Raw genomic sequence first — 16576 nt, 5'->3', positions numbered from 1 at the left:
CATGGTGCAGTTAGCAGAGGGCCCAACCCTGATAAATGATAGTTGTTTGTTATAGTTTTCTAGGTTTTTTTTTCCTTTGAATGCATTTGTAGACTTAAGAAAAGTGAGTTTTAAGGTTGTGGGGGTTTCTGGCAATATATTTTAGTTCTCTCAAGGTCAGTGTTTAGAAAGTATATCAGTTAGATATGACCACAGTCATGCTGTGTAACAAATGACTTCGAACTCAGTGCATGAAAATAGCATCATGTATTTCCTCTGTGCTTTTATGGTGGTTAGAGGTCAGTTGGTCTAAACACTAGGCTTAGTCTAAGCTGCGGGTTGGTTCCATGTCTCTCCACATGGCTCTCCACTTCCTTGCACCAGCAGGCCACCTGAGTCATATTCTTCTTAAGATGACACACCCACAGAGGGTTGTGTTCAAGCATATCTTTCACTTCTGTGGATGACATGTCCTGATAAACTTCCCGCGGACCAAGTGAAATGGCCCTGGCCAAGCTGAGGCTGTAGGGCAGCATGCCATAATGAACCTCAAAGTCCCACAGCCACAGAGTGTGATTCTAGGGGGCCATGAGGAACAAGGGTCACTAATTCGCTCTCCTCCATTCTCCGCTCGCCTTCTCCAGTTTGTCATTGCAGTCGGTGCCTTAAGGGCCTTCCTTAGCACAGGAGGTTCTGTGGTCCTGCATCCTCATTAGGATTCCAGAAGCACTCCACTGGATCGGGCAAGCACGTTGCAAATTCCCCTTTGGTCTCCTAAAGCCTTCTCTCTGACAGACAGGAATTTACTCTACTGTAAACCTAAGAGTCCCAATTTAGACAGACACGATGGATTAGGCAGACGGCATCATTGACCCAGTTCCACTTCGTTAGCCTTTCCAATTAAAGAGGTTGTTACTGTGAGTGAGACCTCACAGATATGCGGCCTTACCTGGAGTCCTCAGGACCCTGCTGGTTAGGGAAAGTCTCACATTTTCAGTGTGCACCCAGGGAGGAAAAGGAAGTGTGGTTGGCATGAGAACAGCCCAGTGTTAACGACACAGGCCCCTAGTGAGTGCTTCATCCACTTCCTGGCCAGTTAATTAAGATCCTAAATAAGGACCCTTTGTGCTCCCTCTCCCAGAAGCTTTTGAAATGAGCCTTGGACTCCTGACTGTGTGTGACAGGGTCTGTGATTTGGGAACCCCAGATAAAGAGTAGAGGCTGCACTGTGTCAAGAGACCAGTCACTTGATATCATCCACATAGTTGGCAGAGGTTTTCCTTGGCTTTCCCAGTGAAGTCGTTTTAAGGGGTTCGGGATGGCATTCCCCCTTTCGTCGCTGTCTTGGGATTCTGAGCAACGAAGCATAAGCCCCCACACAATAGCCAAATGGGCCGTGAAGCACGACTTAATTAATCTGGGCATTCACCCAATGCCCCGTGCAGCACTGGCTAGGATTTGGCTTTGGAGAAGGTGGCTAATTTTGAGAGTGAGCTACAGCTTTTTCTGTTCTGACTCAAATCTCAATGAATATGGGCAGAGGGACAGTTAGAATAGACAAACATGCTCAGGCCGGTGATGACATGAAGACGGGGCTATGCACTCTCACAGTGTGGGTCAAACAAGATCCTGCTCCTGGGGTCTGCTGTGCCCAGGGTCTGCTGCTCCCAGGGTATGCTGCCAGCCACAGATGGGGAGGCTGAATCTGTCTCTGCAAGAGTAAACTGGGTCCTGCCCTGTGTGGCTGCTCGACAGGGAGCCAGGATCAGCTCTCCAGCATTGTATATCATTGATCATAGAAACAATAAGCATGTGGTTAGAGGGGTCTCTGTGAGGTTAGGGAGAATAGTGAGGCTGTGTCCTTCACCTTAAGTAGCTCAGTAAACGTTGAGTTCTGGTGGGTCATAGCTGAATCCTATCTTGGGAAAAGGGCAGGAGAGATAACGGTGGCAAGGCCTAAGCTGTTTATCCAAGACCCCTCATTAGTTCCTTGTGGGTCAGCTTTGCAATATGGCAGAGTGAAGAGAAAGCTCATCTTAGTGTTTTGCTCGGTGCAAGGACTTGCTGTGCTCAGCTGGTATGAAAGCCAGAGTGAGCGAGATGTCTCCTTGGCAACATCCCTGAGCTGTGCCAGGGATGTGCTGGGACTTGGACTGGACACCTGGAATTGGGGGAAAATGAAATCTTTACCTTCAAGGGAAGTCCAGAGGTCAAAATGTGCCTGAGAGCATGCCTTAAATGTGCCACGAGGAAGATAATTGCCAAAGAGATCGAGAAAGGAGATGGGTGATCTGGTAGTTTGTTCCTGAAGTCCCAAGAAGAGAAGAATGGCCGTGGGTTTGAGTTTAGCCTGAGCAGCATAGCAAGTATCATGCCAGCTTGGGCTACATAGACATTGTCTCAGAAAAAAAAATAATTTAAAATATGTTTAAAGGAAGCAAATGGTATCCGGCTTGATGATGCAAGCCTGTGAGCCCAGCAATTTAGGAAACGGAGGCAAGAGAAATGTAAGTTCAAGGCCAGCTTGGGATACAGTGAGTTTCAGCAGGCCAGCCCAGGCAGTTTACAGAGACCCGGCCTCAAAATACAGATCCAAGAGAGGGGAGGGAAGTGCTTGTTTAGCATACATGAGGCCCTAGGTTTTATCTTGTTTCTCTCTGTCTGTCTCTGTCTCTCTCTCAATCAAATGGTCATTCCTCTCCAGCAGGAGTTGAGACTGTTACAGTTTGTCTTCCCTCGCCTTTTATTCATGGTATTTAGAGAAGGGGAGCCCTGTGCTTATTTGCATGGCTTCCTAGAAGCCTGTATTGGAAAATCTGTTTGGATAGAGCCAAGTTTTAAGCTGGGTTTCTGCCCAGGGCCTTAAAAGCATGGCTATTCTCTGTAGAAGTGGCCAAAGGTGGTTTTCCCAGAATCATGAACACATATGATGGTTAAGTTCCCAGCAGACATGGTATAGACAGAAATAGCCTTTTTATGTGCTGGGTTTCCTGTTTTCCTCGGAAACCACTGGGGGAAGGAATGCCATCACCTCCCATTAGTCGGTGCCTCCTCCATCTGTCCCTCCCCCGACCCAGAATTTATGCTTTGTGACCCCAGACTTTACCACCCAGCATCCCCAGTCAATTGGCTTTTGTCAAGACTGAGTGAATGGGATGTTTCTCTGGCCTGAAAAGATCTTTCCTGGCATGCTGGAATGTGCTACTCACACAGGAATCGGCTCCTCCTTTTCTGTCTCTTTCTCATGTCTTTTATTCTTATAGGATTAGACATAATCTCACAATCTTGTTATGAACCAGAACTTTGTATTTATGTTTAATTCTATTATGGACCCAAGTCTCTTTCATATGGGGGAGGGGGAGGGCACTGAACACACTGGAGATGAATGGAAAAGGTACTTTTCCTTTTTCTTGTCTGTATACGTGTGTGTGTGTGTGCGCGCGCGCGTGAGTGTGTGTGTGTGTGTGTGTTTGCACATGCACACACACACGTGGGTACATGGTGTTCTTATAAATACCTTATGGGTGCATGGTGCATGCGTGTGTGCTGGTACAAATGTCTGGGTGTCAGGACAGTCTCATCTATCATTCTTCAGGAACTAGCTACCCTTTTCTGTGATAGGGTCTCTCATTGGCATGGAGCACACCAAGTAGGTTAGGCTGGCTGGCAGTGCCCTCAGGATCTGGCTGCCACAATGTCCAGCTCTGAGATTATAGGTGCATATCCCCGCCCTAGCCTTTTAGGCCAGTGCTCTAACCCGCATCCTCATGCTTGTGGAGCGAGCGCTTTCCTGACTGAGCCTGCACTCACCCCCTTCTTCTCAGCACTTCATTGTTTAGCAGATCTTCTTACAGACAATCTAGGGCCTCTTTCATGGCTCAGAAACGGAAAGGAAAGCTGGGATTCAGTAGGGGGCAGACTGGGTCAACTTCTGAAGTCCTCAGAGCATGGGGAAGACAGAGTTTGACCTGCCCCACCTGACTGGGAGAGCAAGCTGGGTTGAAAGCGATGTTCAGGTTGGAAGCTGACTCCCCTCCTCTCACCATTTATGAGTGTCTTCTCTGTTCTCCCCACAGGATCCACACCCAAGTCCGCTGATCACCCTAGAGACCCAGGTGAGTGCCTCTCGTGGTCTTCACCTCTTATCTTTCTCTTGAGGTTCTGTGATCAGTGCTTTGTGGTCGTCTCTGTGTGTCCTCCGAGCCCCGAGGGACTCGGAAGGGACGGATGGACATGTCATGTCACAATGCCCTTCTGCCTCATTTGTGTGTGTGGTGTGCACTGCCAGGTGTAACCACGCTGGTAGATTGTGCATACATGCGTGGAATTCTGTATACATACGCATATATGCAGGCAGGTCACGGAAGGCATCCCCCTTCCTTAGTGATCCGAAGCAGGTGACTGCAGAGGGAGATCAGAGACAGGAATGTCTGGTCAACGATGGTGCTGTTTCTCTGCTCCAGATTGGACAGACTCTGCTCCTGGACACTTGGTGCACAATGCTACTGGAAATGTGGGGAGTCCTGCTAGAGTCATCCAGCGCTGCCGGGGAAACTGGGGCTCCTCTTGACAGTCTTAGTGTTGTCAACAAAAGGAACTGAAGAACGGGCTCAACCCGAAGCTTGGAAACAGTCTTATTAGAGTTTAAAAGAAAGCTCTCAGGTAGACAAGCTGTGGCGCTTGGCAGCTGCCCTGGGGAGAAAAACAGAGTAAAGAAAGGGCCATGCCTTTTGAGGGAAGCCAGCATAGAGGGCAGTCAAGCGGTGGACAAGCAGCTACACAGCTGGAAGAGGGCTTTAGATGAAGAGTGGGAAAAATTACCCAAAGTTCCAGAGAAAGAGTGTCTGGGCTCTGGGTGACATCTGAATGGAGGAGACAGGAGAAGAAAGGGAAAGTGACATCGTTCTGAGTCCTGACTGAGAGAGGTAGGCAGACCCAAAGGAACTGCATGGTGGCTTGTAGGGACTGCACTAAGGGGCAGAGAATCTGGGAAGAAAAAGTGCATTATCTCATAGAGGGCTATTTCTCTTCTCGCTTTAGCATGACCTAAGGTGACTCGCCTTTCTGAAGGGTGGTCTCTTGGCCAGGTAACTGGCCATCTCACCTGGATTCACTCTTAAGGGATCAGACAATGACACCTCTCCACTCAAAAATAGACTCCAGCCTTTTGGATGGCAATAGCTTTCTCTTAATGGGTCTCCAAACATACTGTAATAGCAAGACCCAGCTCCCAGAGCAGGAAATTGCACTTTCTGTCTGCTTGGATACTGGAATATTCTGAATGATCTAGATAGCAATAGTGTTTCTGTGTAGGGCAGATGACCTATGAGTCCAGAGATGAAGACATGGCCTGGACCTTGTGTCTTCTTTCTGGGTATCTGCCCCAGAGTCACTGAGACCCAGGTAGAATACACTTCTGTGTCTTCTAGCCTTGTGACATTTTTGAGACTCTGAACTCCAAGTCATTCCTTCTCCATCTAGAACATGCCACCTGGCAGAGTCCTGGTGAGAGTCACAGGAAATAATCAGAACATCAAGGTACCTGGGTGTGCATAAGCTCTTATACCACAGTACTGCAGCCTTTCCTCCCGGCCTTGAAGGTATCGTGTCTTTGAATTGATGGTCTCCTTAGCTCCGTGCCTGGGATAGACAGCAAAGAGAAAAGGAGGACAGACTGGGCCCCCTTCTGAGCCCCAGAGAGAGCACTTTCCAGCTGTCAGACACAGTAAAACATATTGCACATTTCATGGACGAGAAATAGCCCTTTGGGGCTTTCTGTGGCATGCTGGCAGATACCACCTGCTTTCCCTTGCCTTCCCCCAACCCTGGGTCCTGGCCACTCAGCAGCATCTCTGCTAAAGTCTTCCCAATGAGAGCGAGGAGACTCACAAACCCACCTGGCTTTAAGGTGGCCTGACTGTTAAGAAGCCCATCCACAGCAGTGAACTGTATCTTTGTGGTTTCTCTCTGCTTGTCTGTCTTTTTGTCCCAGGGTGCAGACCAGTATAGCTGCCCTAGGGAGGAGCAGACCCCAGGGATGGCAGAATAGGACAGGCAGTGTGTCTCTGAAGAGAAGAATCCCATGTCCTCTCTTCTGCTTTTGCTCATTCTTTGCACACTCTTTTAGTTTTAATTTTAATTTTAATGCTCAGAGAAGGTCCTGAAGACATTTAGAGTTGTCTCATACATGGGGACCAGTTTATCCCCTAGTGATGGGTGGAGTGTCATTAATATAAAAGTAGCCAGTACATTACATGCTTCAGGCCAATGAGAGGTTCTGTCATAAAACCAAACAAACAAACAATCAAACAACAACGGCACCCAGGGAATAGTATCCAAGGTTGAACCATGTCTTCACCTAATAATTATTTCCCACAATGGGAAAGATCCCATCCAAGATTCCAGTGAGGTCAAAGTTTAAAGACATTATATCATCAGTCCTATTAGTGAAATCACAACTTTGAAGAGCTATGCCTGTGTATATGCAGGTATGAATATGTATCTACACACACACACACACACACACACCCACACACACACACACACATATTCGCATTGTATTGAATATATTCTACATTACAAAAAAATAATTAAAGCTTTCCTTCGGCTATCCTCCAAAACCATTTCTGTGAGTTCCCAGATGTTATGTGTCTCACTTTGAGAAATATCTGCCTCCCTGTCTACCCTGGGTCATAAGATAACTCCCAGGGTAGGTCGTGAGGCAGCTTGTTGAGTGATAATTCTCCTCTCTTTGTTCCACCCTTCCCAGAAGGCAGCTTGTTCTGCTCAGGAATACTGAGGACATGCAGTCCATGTCCAGAGCCCAGAAGGCCACTCTTCTCCCTTGCACTTGCCCATCCCGTGCCCTTTGCCTTGGACTTCATCCAGTCATCTTTTCAGAACCTCCATGGGAACAATGGAGGGTGCCCATGGCTTTGGAAAGCATGTTATGAGAGGGCAGAGCCCCTGCATAGTGGCCACTCTTAAGGTTCTGTGAGTTCCAGGGACCCAAGCCTCGTGTGGCGGTGCAAAACACATTTTGGAGGAAGGGTTCCATTAGTCTTCAACAATGCCCCCATCAGTCTCAACTGGTCCACGGCCTTTGGGGTGTTGAGAAGAGCTGTAGGATATTGTCTTTATGACTTTAGACTTTGCATGTTAGAGAGGCGTTGTAGCGGGTGGGAAGAGCTGTATCAGCTGGTAAAGTGCTTGCTCCAGAGCACCATTAGGAAAATAAATCTGGACATCATGGTGCTCCTCTAATCCCAGAACTTGGAAGGCAGAGACTCATTGGCCAGTCAACATATACGACTTGATGAACTCTGGGCCAATGAAAGATTCTTGGGTTGACCACTGGCCTCTGTACACACACACACAGACACACACACACACAGAGAGAGAGAGACAGACAGACAGACAGACAGACAGACAGACAGACAGACACACCATTACAACCCAAACAAAGTACGAATGTTTTTTGTGACTTGCCTCAAAGTCTTATGTGACTTGGTACATCACAGGATATGCAATGGAATTCTGTCCATCTGCCCTCCAGGAAGTAAGTCAGACAAGAAGACTAAGTTAGATTTTATGGTAAAAAGTAGTATAGTAAATGTGACCCATGTGCCATGGGCAAGATGGCAGGTATGGAGGCCTTGGAAGAGCTCAGCCTTCAGAGACAGCTTTCATATGAATTCTGTGTCCTAACTAGGTTCCCTCTTCCTTCCATAATGCTCTTTCTGCTCCTAGTGGGATTGCCTGCTGTGTCTTAGAGTCCAGGACCTCAGGTGTGACTGGGTACCACCATGAGGCATGTCCTTATATCACGCATGTGCAGTATGGCTTTGCTGACAGTTCAGATTGAGCAGGATTCCAGGCCACCAATATACCCACTTGTTTCCTGCACCCCACTCGGCCTGATAATAATTGTAGGAGTCCTCACCTATGGCCTGGTGTATCCTTCTTCACACAGTTATGTGGAACTGGGGGAGATGTATTAGCTGGTTGCTGAGGGTCCTCTTATGCCCTCTGTCATCAGTGTGATGGAACTTTGTATCTGCTGGCAGCAGTAGGATTCTCTGCTTAGTGGTCAGATTGATATCATGAAGGGGTGAGGAATGTCCATGTTCCTGGTGTCAGATCTCTCTGTACCACATGGCTCCTGTAGATGTCTCAAGCAAGCTCCACCTGACAATGATGACTGCTAATCCAGTCTTGGATAGAAGTACCTGGGAACCAGATGACTTAGGAATGAGAAAGTCTAACAGCAGAGACAGATGAAAGGACCTTAAATTTGGTTAGTGGCCTGGAATTATTACTGTCATTCCTATTACCAGTCACACTATTATGAGATTCAGTTTCCAGATGAGGCACTTAAAGGTCTTAAAAGTCAGATAGCTTAGCCAAGGTCCCACAAAAGGGACATAGCAATGGATGGGTGTCAAGCTCAGAGTCATATGACATCAGAATCTTTTCTTGCAGCCTCTGTTTTGTTAGGTTAGAGAATAAAATTGCTGGGATCAGTAGACAGATTTGCTAATGCTTAGACAAAGCCAGACATACCTGTTCTGGAGTTTATAAACCACCGTCTGTGGATGTACTTAGATGGGGGTGGATGGATGAATAGATGATACATAGATGACAGCCAGACACACTGATGATAGATAGCATGCAGACAAATAGTGTCTTACTTACTATTCTATGCTGCAAATAGATATTGTGACTAATGCAAGTTATAGAACGGTGGTTCTCAACCTTCCCAATGCTGTGACCCTTTAATAACAGTTCCTCATGTTGTGCTGACCCCCCACTCATAAAATTATTTTGTTGCTATTTCATGACTGTATTTTTGCTACTATAACGGATCGTAATATGAATATCTGATATGTGGGATATCTGAAATATGATCCCTGTAAAAGGATTGTTCAACCCCAAAAGGGTCGCAGCCCACAGGTTGAGAATCATTGCAAGTCTAGCCCAAGTTACCTGATAGTGGGAGTCATGGGTTGAGAACTGCAGTTATAGAAGAAAGAGTTTATTTGGCCTTACAGTTTCAGAGAGTGAGGTCATAACCATCACGGAGTAGAGCATGGCAGCAGGAAGGCAGGCATGGTCTAGAGCAGTAGCTGAGAGCTTACTCCTTGCTTGACTCAGAAGCAAACAGCATCAGTCACACCAGCCTGTGGATTCCATTCTTATTCAAACTACCAAAGACGATAGATAGATAGATAGATAGATAGATAGATAGATAATTTATAGATGGTAGGTAGTAGGTAGGTAGGTAGATAGATAGATAGATCTATCATAGGTGGTAGGTAGGTAAGTAGATAGATAGATGGATAGATAGATAGATAGATAGATAGATAGATGGATGGTAGGTAGATAGATAAATGATTGATAGATGGTAGGTAGGTAGATAAATAGATGATAGATAGATAGATAGATAATTGATATATGTAGATAGATAGATGATAGATAGGTAGATAATTAATAGATGTAGGTAGATAGATGATAGATAGATAGATAGATAGATAGATAGATAGATGATTGATAAATAGGTAGGTAGGTAGGTAGGTAGCTATACAGATAGATAGATGATTGGTAGATGGTAGATAGATAGATAGACAGAAAGATATACAAATAGATAGATGATTGATAGATGGTAGATAGATAGATGATTGATAGATGATAGGTAGATAGATGATTGATAGATGGTCAATACATAGATAGATAGATAGATAGATAGATAGATAGATAGATAAACAGAGAGATATGCACAGATGCCTAGATGGATAGATCGAGGGAATGCTTTGCACTAGTATCCACAGCTGTACTTAGATATGCAAGTAGACATTATGATGGACAACAGATATTTAGCTGGACGAATATAGACAGATAGCTGTATAGATAGACAATGACAAATAGATGCTTGGATGGATGGATACATAGACAGACAGATAAAGGGACTGCTGTGCTCACAGAGCATTTTTTTTTTCATGTCACATAGGCTGCCATAAGGCTTGTGGGTAAACGGCTTAGGCTTCAGACACAATCAAAAAAATTCATTTCAGAACAACAAAAACTCGACTGTCTCCCTGAACATCAATAATGTTGTGATAAATCTGAATGCTTATTTGATTCTTTTTCATTGATCCTCAAGGGGGACTATCATTTCTGAACCTACTCCAATTGCCATGGCCTCTTGTCATTTAATTTTACCTTCTCCACATGCTGACTCCTACCCCCAGGGCCCCTCCGTTGATTAGGAAATGGCTCCTGCTCAAATGCAGAGACCTCTGGGGAGCTGTCCTGAAGGAGCACTTTTGTGAAGATCTGTCAGTCTGGGTATTTCTGAGGTTGGCTCAGTTAGAGGGGAACAGAAATTCATTTACATGGAGATCTCTCAGGGCCTGGGGATCAGGCGGGAAGTCACCTGCTGTTCCCTTTTCACAGCTAACCAGGTACTTGAATGCCTTTGATCAGCTAAGTGGGGACATGGAGGGAGGGAGTGACAGTCACATTCTTTAAAGATGTTACTAAGGCCAGGAGGAGGATTACAAACAAAGCCGGGGAATGTGAAAGGGAATGGAAGCTTAAAAATTACACTGTGTAATCCATTCATCTTTGCGTTAACCAGTAAGCAGCTCTGAGGCCAGCAGAGGCCAGGCCTTGTGACAGCAAGCAGCGAGGCAGAAGGCTTCCGCCTGGAGCATCATGGTGCAAGACTCAAATGGGAAAAGCGCAAGCCTGTGATCATGCCCTTAGTATCGATAGCCATAGAGAGTGGAGTGAACCACTTTGCTTCTGAGAGAGTAGGTGGGTAGGAGGCATTTGCACAGCTGAGGGTTCTGTTTTTGTTTTTACTGATACAGAGGAGAGAGTCTCTCTGTATAACCCAGGTTGGCTTTGAACTCTCAATCCTCCGGCCTCAGCCCTTCAGTATTGGGCTAATTACACTCCACGGGAGGAGTGCTTAGAGATTGGAGCTGGCACAGTCAAGAGTTAAGCTTGCTAAGGGATGGCAGTAATCACATTTCAAAACTTTTGCATGTTCTGTCTGGGTGCCTGTAACAACAATGCCACTTTTCCTTAGGCTCAATTAAACCATGTGAGCTGCTTCAAACTCCTTCAGTGCTTTGTGTCATCGTAATGTCAAGATGGATAAGGAATGGCCACATTAAGCCAGGATGAAGGAAGATAAATGAGAAGGAAAGAGAAGGGACCTAAATTCCCAGCCATCTGGACACTCTGGTCACAAGACTGTCCAGTGGGAGGGAGCGTGAGGCCTTGGTGTGTTGTGCTCCCGTGGGGACTGATGTTGGGATTCTGGAGGAGGGCTGCCATCAGCTAAGTTATGGATGCTGTGGAAATGAACCTGAGGTTCTTCATAGAACCAGTAGTCTCAGCCAGGGCGCTGTTGACCATCAGAGGACATTTGGCTATGACTAGAGATGTGCTTACTGTCATAACTCAGAGGCAGAGGGATTGGCTAGCCATTCTACACTGCATGGAACAGTCCCCTCCTTCCAAAAGTTTCCATGCTTCAAATACCAATACTGTCAAGGTTGAGAAGCCATGGTGTGTGTTCATTTGCTTCTCAACAGCTTATTTCACAAAGATACTTCAGCCTGGCAGTGCTGGCTTTTCTGGTATTATTGTTTATGCTCAAAGGTCACTAACTCCACTGAATGTAAGATTTTTAGCCAGCCCGCAGGTGTTAGCCATGGCATATTCATCCCCTCTGCATTGGCATTGACCTTGACTATAAGCACAATAAACCCTTCCCCCTAATATTCATAACCATGTGTTCACTGCACACCAAGGGCACATCTTGTTTGGGTAATTATGATTGTGGAAGGAAAACTCACCAGGAGAGATGATTTCCTACAAGATTTATGGCTCATTAATATAGAGCGTATTCAGGGTTTTTGTTTTTGTTTTGTTTTTTAAGAAATTGCAATTGGGAATGTATCTCAGTGGTAACACGTTTGCCTAGCAGGTGTCAGGCCCTGAGCTCCATCTTTAGCATGGCAAAAATCAAACAAAAGCATAATAAAAGTTTAGCTACTTGGCTGGGATTCAGAGAAGGCTTGGTCAAGGCTTTGGACTACTGGAGCAGGTCTCCTGGTTTCTAGGCTCTGTTCCTTTTTCTGGGTTGAGCACAGCCTGTTTTGTATAAACTTCTTTCTCTGGAAGCCTTCCTGCCACCACTGGGATTAAAGCAATTGCCGTCTGTTCGCCTCTCTTCCAGCTCTGGGCTTCGATTAACCTTTTCCTCCATAGAGAGCGGTTTTTGAAGTAATCAGGAGCTTCTGAATGGCCCTTACCTGAGTCTCCAGCCCATTAATTCTTATGGTGCCCAGCATCTGTTGAGAATGGCAGAGACCAAATTGCTTTCCTATCTTCTGCCTCCTTGTGGGGAGCAGGGCCTCTCGGGGGCAGAGCAGACCAGTGTGAGGGACAGCAGAGTGCTTTTTAACTGTCATTGTCTCTGCTGGCTCTGATTCGCAGATCTTTAATTAACTTTGGTGGGACTGTACCATTGCTGGAGCAGAGAACAGGAAGCTACATCCAGGAAGATCTGTGATCCCATGACCAGGCTTTCTAGTCCTTGTTACTCATGACTGCTGTGAGGCACCATTCCACAAATAGCTGGTCAGTTCTCCAAAGTCCAGCCACACGCACATTCAAGGAAATAGACAGAGTTGACATCACCCTTCTTCAGTCTCTAACCCTGAGACTTGGGGGCTTGAGTTCATTGCTTAATTCAGAATACACACAGCCATTGTTCTTGTTGTCAATGGTAGCTGTATTGATCACTTTTACGTCACGATGACCTAAGTGCCTGACAGAAGCAGCTTTGGGGAAGAAGAGCTCCTTTAAGCTCATGGTTTCAGATGCCTCAGCCTCCAAAGCAAGGCAGTAAGAGTATTGTACATAGCAGGGCTTGTTCATATCATGGTAGACCAGAAGGCAGAGACAGAGTTCGGAGCCCACAGCAATTCAAAAATCTGCTCTTAGTGACCTACTTTGGTCAGCTAGGCCTCTCCTCCTGAAAATTTCAGTTTCCCCAAATAGCACCACAAGATGGAAACCAAACTGGCAAAATATAAGCATGTTGAGCCCATTTCAATGCACCAACCAAAACAAATATCCCCATTGAATACAACAGTGTGGACATGAGGACTAGGTGTTGTGTGTGTACTTATCAGCTAGTACTTCCAGTGAGCATGTACTAAGCCCTTATATGTCAACAATAACCAGTGAATGTGTTTCCTTTGAGATGATACCTGTACATTGTGTGTACGCAGCATCCTAATACTTTTAGCTAGTGTTTACCAAGCCCTCACTCAGAGAGCCACTCAAACTTAGAAAGTTTTTGGAGTGGACTCCTTCGCTCACATTTTCTCACTGTCCTGTGTGCAAAGTTCTGCTGTCTCTTCCCTGTCACAGATGAGAAACTGAGGTATGAAGAGTCTCCATTATTTGCCCAAAACGAAACAGGATTTGAATTCAGCAGTTTAGCTTGAATTTGTCTTGAGATAGAATCCGCGAGACAGATATGACTTTTAATCCCACTCTGCAGATGAACCAACTGAAGCCCAAAGTTATACCGGGGATAGGACCAGAACCACAGCCAGTGACAGGTGAAGCCCTATTGTCCTCACTGCCATGTTGCTAAGATACTGCAGCAAAGTAAAGATGCAGATTTTGTAGAGGTAGTAATTAGTGTAGTGTGGTTTCCGTATGGTAGGGATACAGATGGTGTAGGTACTGACTGGTCTGAAGTAGAGGAGATAGAGATATGGCTGTGCATTAGGTATAGATCATATGTGCTTGTGGGAATAGAGTAAATCAAGTATATATAAGTGTAGACTGGTGTCGATATCTAGTAGGAAGAGTAGAGATCTTCTTCCAGCAGACAGTGTCTGCACTCAAAGAGCCTCATGGACCTTGAGCACTGAGGCAGAAATCTTGGCAACTGCCAGCTTAGGGACAAGACATATTGCTGTGTTTGCCCTGACTCACAGCATCAGGAGGCCCCACTGACATCTGGCATAAGTCTATCATGAGCCAAGATCTGTGAGGCTTGGGCTGTCAGTTCCATGGGGCTTTCAAGTAGAGCTGTACCAATTTGGGAGCTTAAGAGAATGTCCCAGTGCTAGAATGTTAAAGCTAGGTTTGTAGGTTCTGGTTGCCAGGATAATTCACCCATGAAAATGCCTTTCATATAAAGCAACAGTCAGGTGTATAGAGATATAAACATTCCTAGGTGGGCCAGAGATTGAGGTCGCTTACTGTTGATAGTCATTGCAGGTTTTACATGCCTAGGACTTTGCTAAGCACTGTGCATGTGTAGTCTTTTCTAATCATGCCCACAGTCCTTTGTGGAGATAGACACTGAGTCCCGGCCTATGAGAACTCTTGAGTGGCAGAGCAGCCTCAAGTCAGCCTCTCTCCCAGTCAATCTTATCATAGCTCCCACTTTGAGTGAGAAAACTGTGGCCCAGAGTAGCTGGACAACTCTCCTAGTCACTCTGAAAGCCAGCAGTACAGCTCAATTCAGACTTACCCAGAGGCCCTCTGGCAGATGGGGGCAGTCAGGTGAGAACCACAAGTCCTAACACCAGAGGGTGGGCACCGGGAGACGGTTGGCAGCTCCACTCTGGCATCTTCCCGTGTCCTTGACTGTCTCCATGTTGGCCAGCAGAGAGAAGAAGTGAGATGGTGGCCCCTCCTCATCTTCATTAGACCTACTGGTCCACCTCCCTCCCCTCCCCGGAGAGGCTGACCTTGGTGCTTGTCGTCAATAAAGACTGTCACTGGCCTGGCTAAGAGAGGCAGGAGTGGGAGGCAGGCGGCAGGCAGGCGATGCAGTGTGATCATTTTCCATGCATGGCTGTGCCCCTGTGGAGTTCCGCCACCTGTGGACATCCATCACATAGCGGAGCTCCTCTGCCCTTCCTCCTTCGTCTCCAGCACCAGAGTGGTGCCACCTGGCAGGTCTAGCCTGCCTTGGAACATGCTCCTTGCCAGTTTTCTTTATAAAGTCTCACTGTAAATTCCTCCTGTGGTCCCTTATCATACCCTGGTACAATAGTGTCACTTTTGCAGGGGGCGGAGCTCCCCCTTTGATGACCCAGCACCGCTGCTAGAGGAGCTCTCCAGGCCGAGTCACCATCATCTAAGGCTGTGTTTTGATGTAACAAGGGGTCTTTGTGTGGAAGGAGGATGCCTGAAGAGAAGAAAGGGCAGGCAGGGCTCTGGGGAAAGAGTCTGGGCTGTGTAATGTTTTTGTAGAGAGGATAGTGGCTGTCATCTTGTGACAATCTTCCCCTGGTAACTGAGCCAAACAGCAAACAGGTTAATATCCGAGGACTCAAACATATGAGAAGTGACGCCTGGGGCACAGGACAATAGCCCTGTCACTGCCTCACATTCTTCTGTCTGTCATAATTCCAGTGTTTCTTTCTCCAGGACAGACTAAGGTCTCTCAGGTCTGGGGAAGGTCTGAGCCTTCAGATTCTTTCTTTGAGTCTGTAGCAGACAGACAGACACACCAGACATTTCTTCTAGCAAGCGAAAACCATGAAAACCATTCTTTTCCTGTTCTGTCACAGCTCAGGAAGCGCTAACTGCCCTGACACTCAAATCTGATTTCACAAATGTGCCACCACCTCTCTCTGTGGCTTTGAGAGCTCTTGGGAGGGTCCCAGACATTTCTCTGCTAAAATTGCAGCCCTTCCTGTGGCTTCCATCTTTCTGAAAAGGAATATTTTATTAATTACAATCCCAATTCTGTTTTCTGAGAGGCATAGTAGCTCTTGTTTTGCCATTAATGGGTGAGCAGGGAGGCTGGAATGGGAGGAACGGAAGTGAGTTGCTAGTCTATATGACACATGGGTAGGGTTGAGCATCCCTAGAGTCTGTTCGATGCTAGAAGAAAGAACCTCAAGTGCTCTAAATGGTTCTGAGATGCTTGCTGGAAGTATCCAGGTACTGGCCTGAATACCAACAGGCACCAGCGATGGGCCAGGAGACACCTTCTCATTTCATGGACACTCTTGAAAGTGATTCTCGGGGCCTTCTCTGACTGCATATGCGTTCCGCCTGTCTTTAGGCCACATCGAGGGGGGTTGGTGGTGATGGATGAACCACAATGAGCCCCCGCAAACCCCTTGCATACAGTCCTCTCACAATGCCCACTGCTGCCCTCTGTCACCTCACCTGAGTGTGCCCAGACATAGCCAGACAGTGGATGAGGTCACAACTACTTACCTCCATTAGATGACAGCTCAGTAACTCTCAGGTGGAGGCTGCACCAACATGGTCCATTTGACTTACTTTAATTATTAAGTTTTGTCAAGGGGGTCTCATGTAGTTCAAAGTGGACTAGAACTCAATAGGTAGCCAGGATAGCCCTTGAGTTTCTGATCCTCCTGAATGCTGGGGTTTTAGATGTGCCCCATCATTCCAGAGTTTAGCCAGCACTAAGGATAGAACATAGACCTTCTTCCATAACAGGCAAGCACTCCTCTACCCGGTGACCTGATCTTAACCCTGCTTTTCTGCTCTTCTGCCTGCAGCTGCATTGTGC

The 16576-nt window shown here is 46.5% G+C and overlaps 1 protein-coding gene across 1 annotated transcript in view; it reads left to right on the top strand.

Annotated features, from left to right (window-relative positions):
• Positions 1-16576, top strand: part of Xylt1 (xylosyltransferase 1) — a 296973-nt gene that overhangs the window by 83108 nt on the left and 197289 nt on the right. Inside the window, exon 2 of the mRNA XM_041666339.1 lies at positions 4056-4094. Within this exon, the coding sequence (XP_041522273.1) occupies positions 4056-4094 (39 nt within the window). The remainder of the gene's footprint in view (positions 1-4055; positions 4095-16576) is intronic.

Source organism: Microtus oregoni, unplaced genomic scaffold (genome assembly GCF_018167655.1).
Source record: "Microtus oregoni isolate MIOR12 unplaced genomic scaffold, Mior012 000016F_ref0000370, whole genome shotgun sequence".
NCBI classification, from domain to species: domain Eukaryota; kingdom Metazoa; phylum Chordata; class Mammalia; order Rodentia; family Cricetidae; genus Microtus; species Microtus oregoni.
Note: the sequence above shows the minus strand (reverse complement) of the source record. Positions and strands in the feature narration are given on the sequence as shown.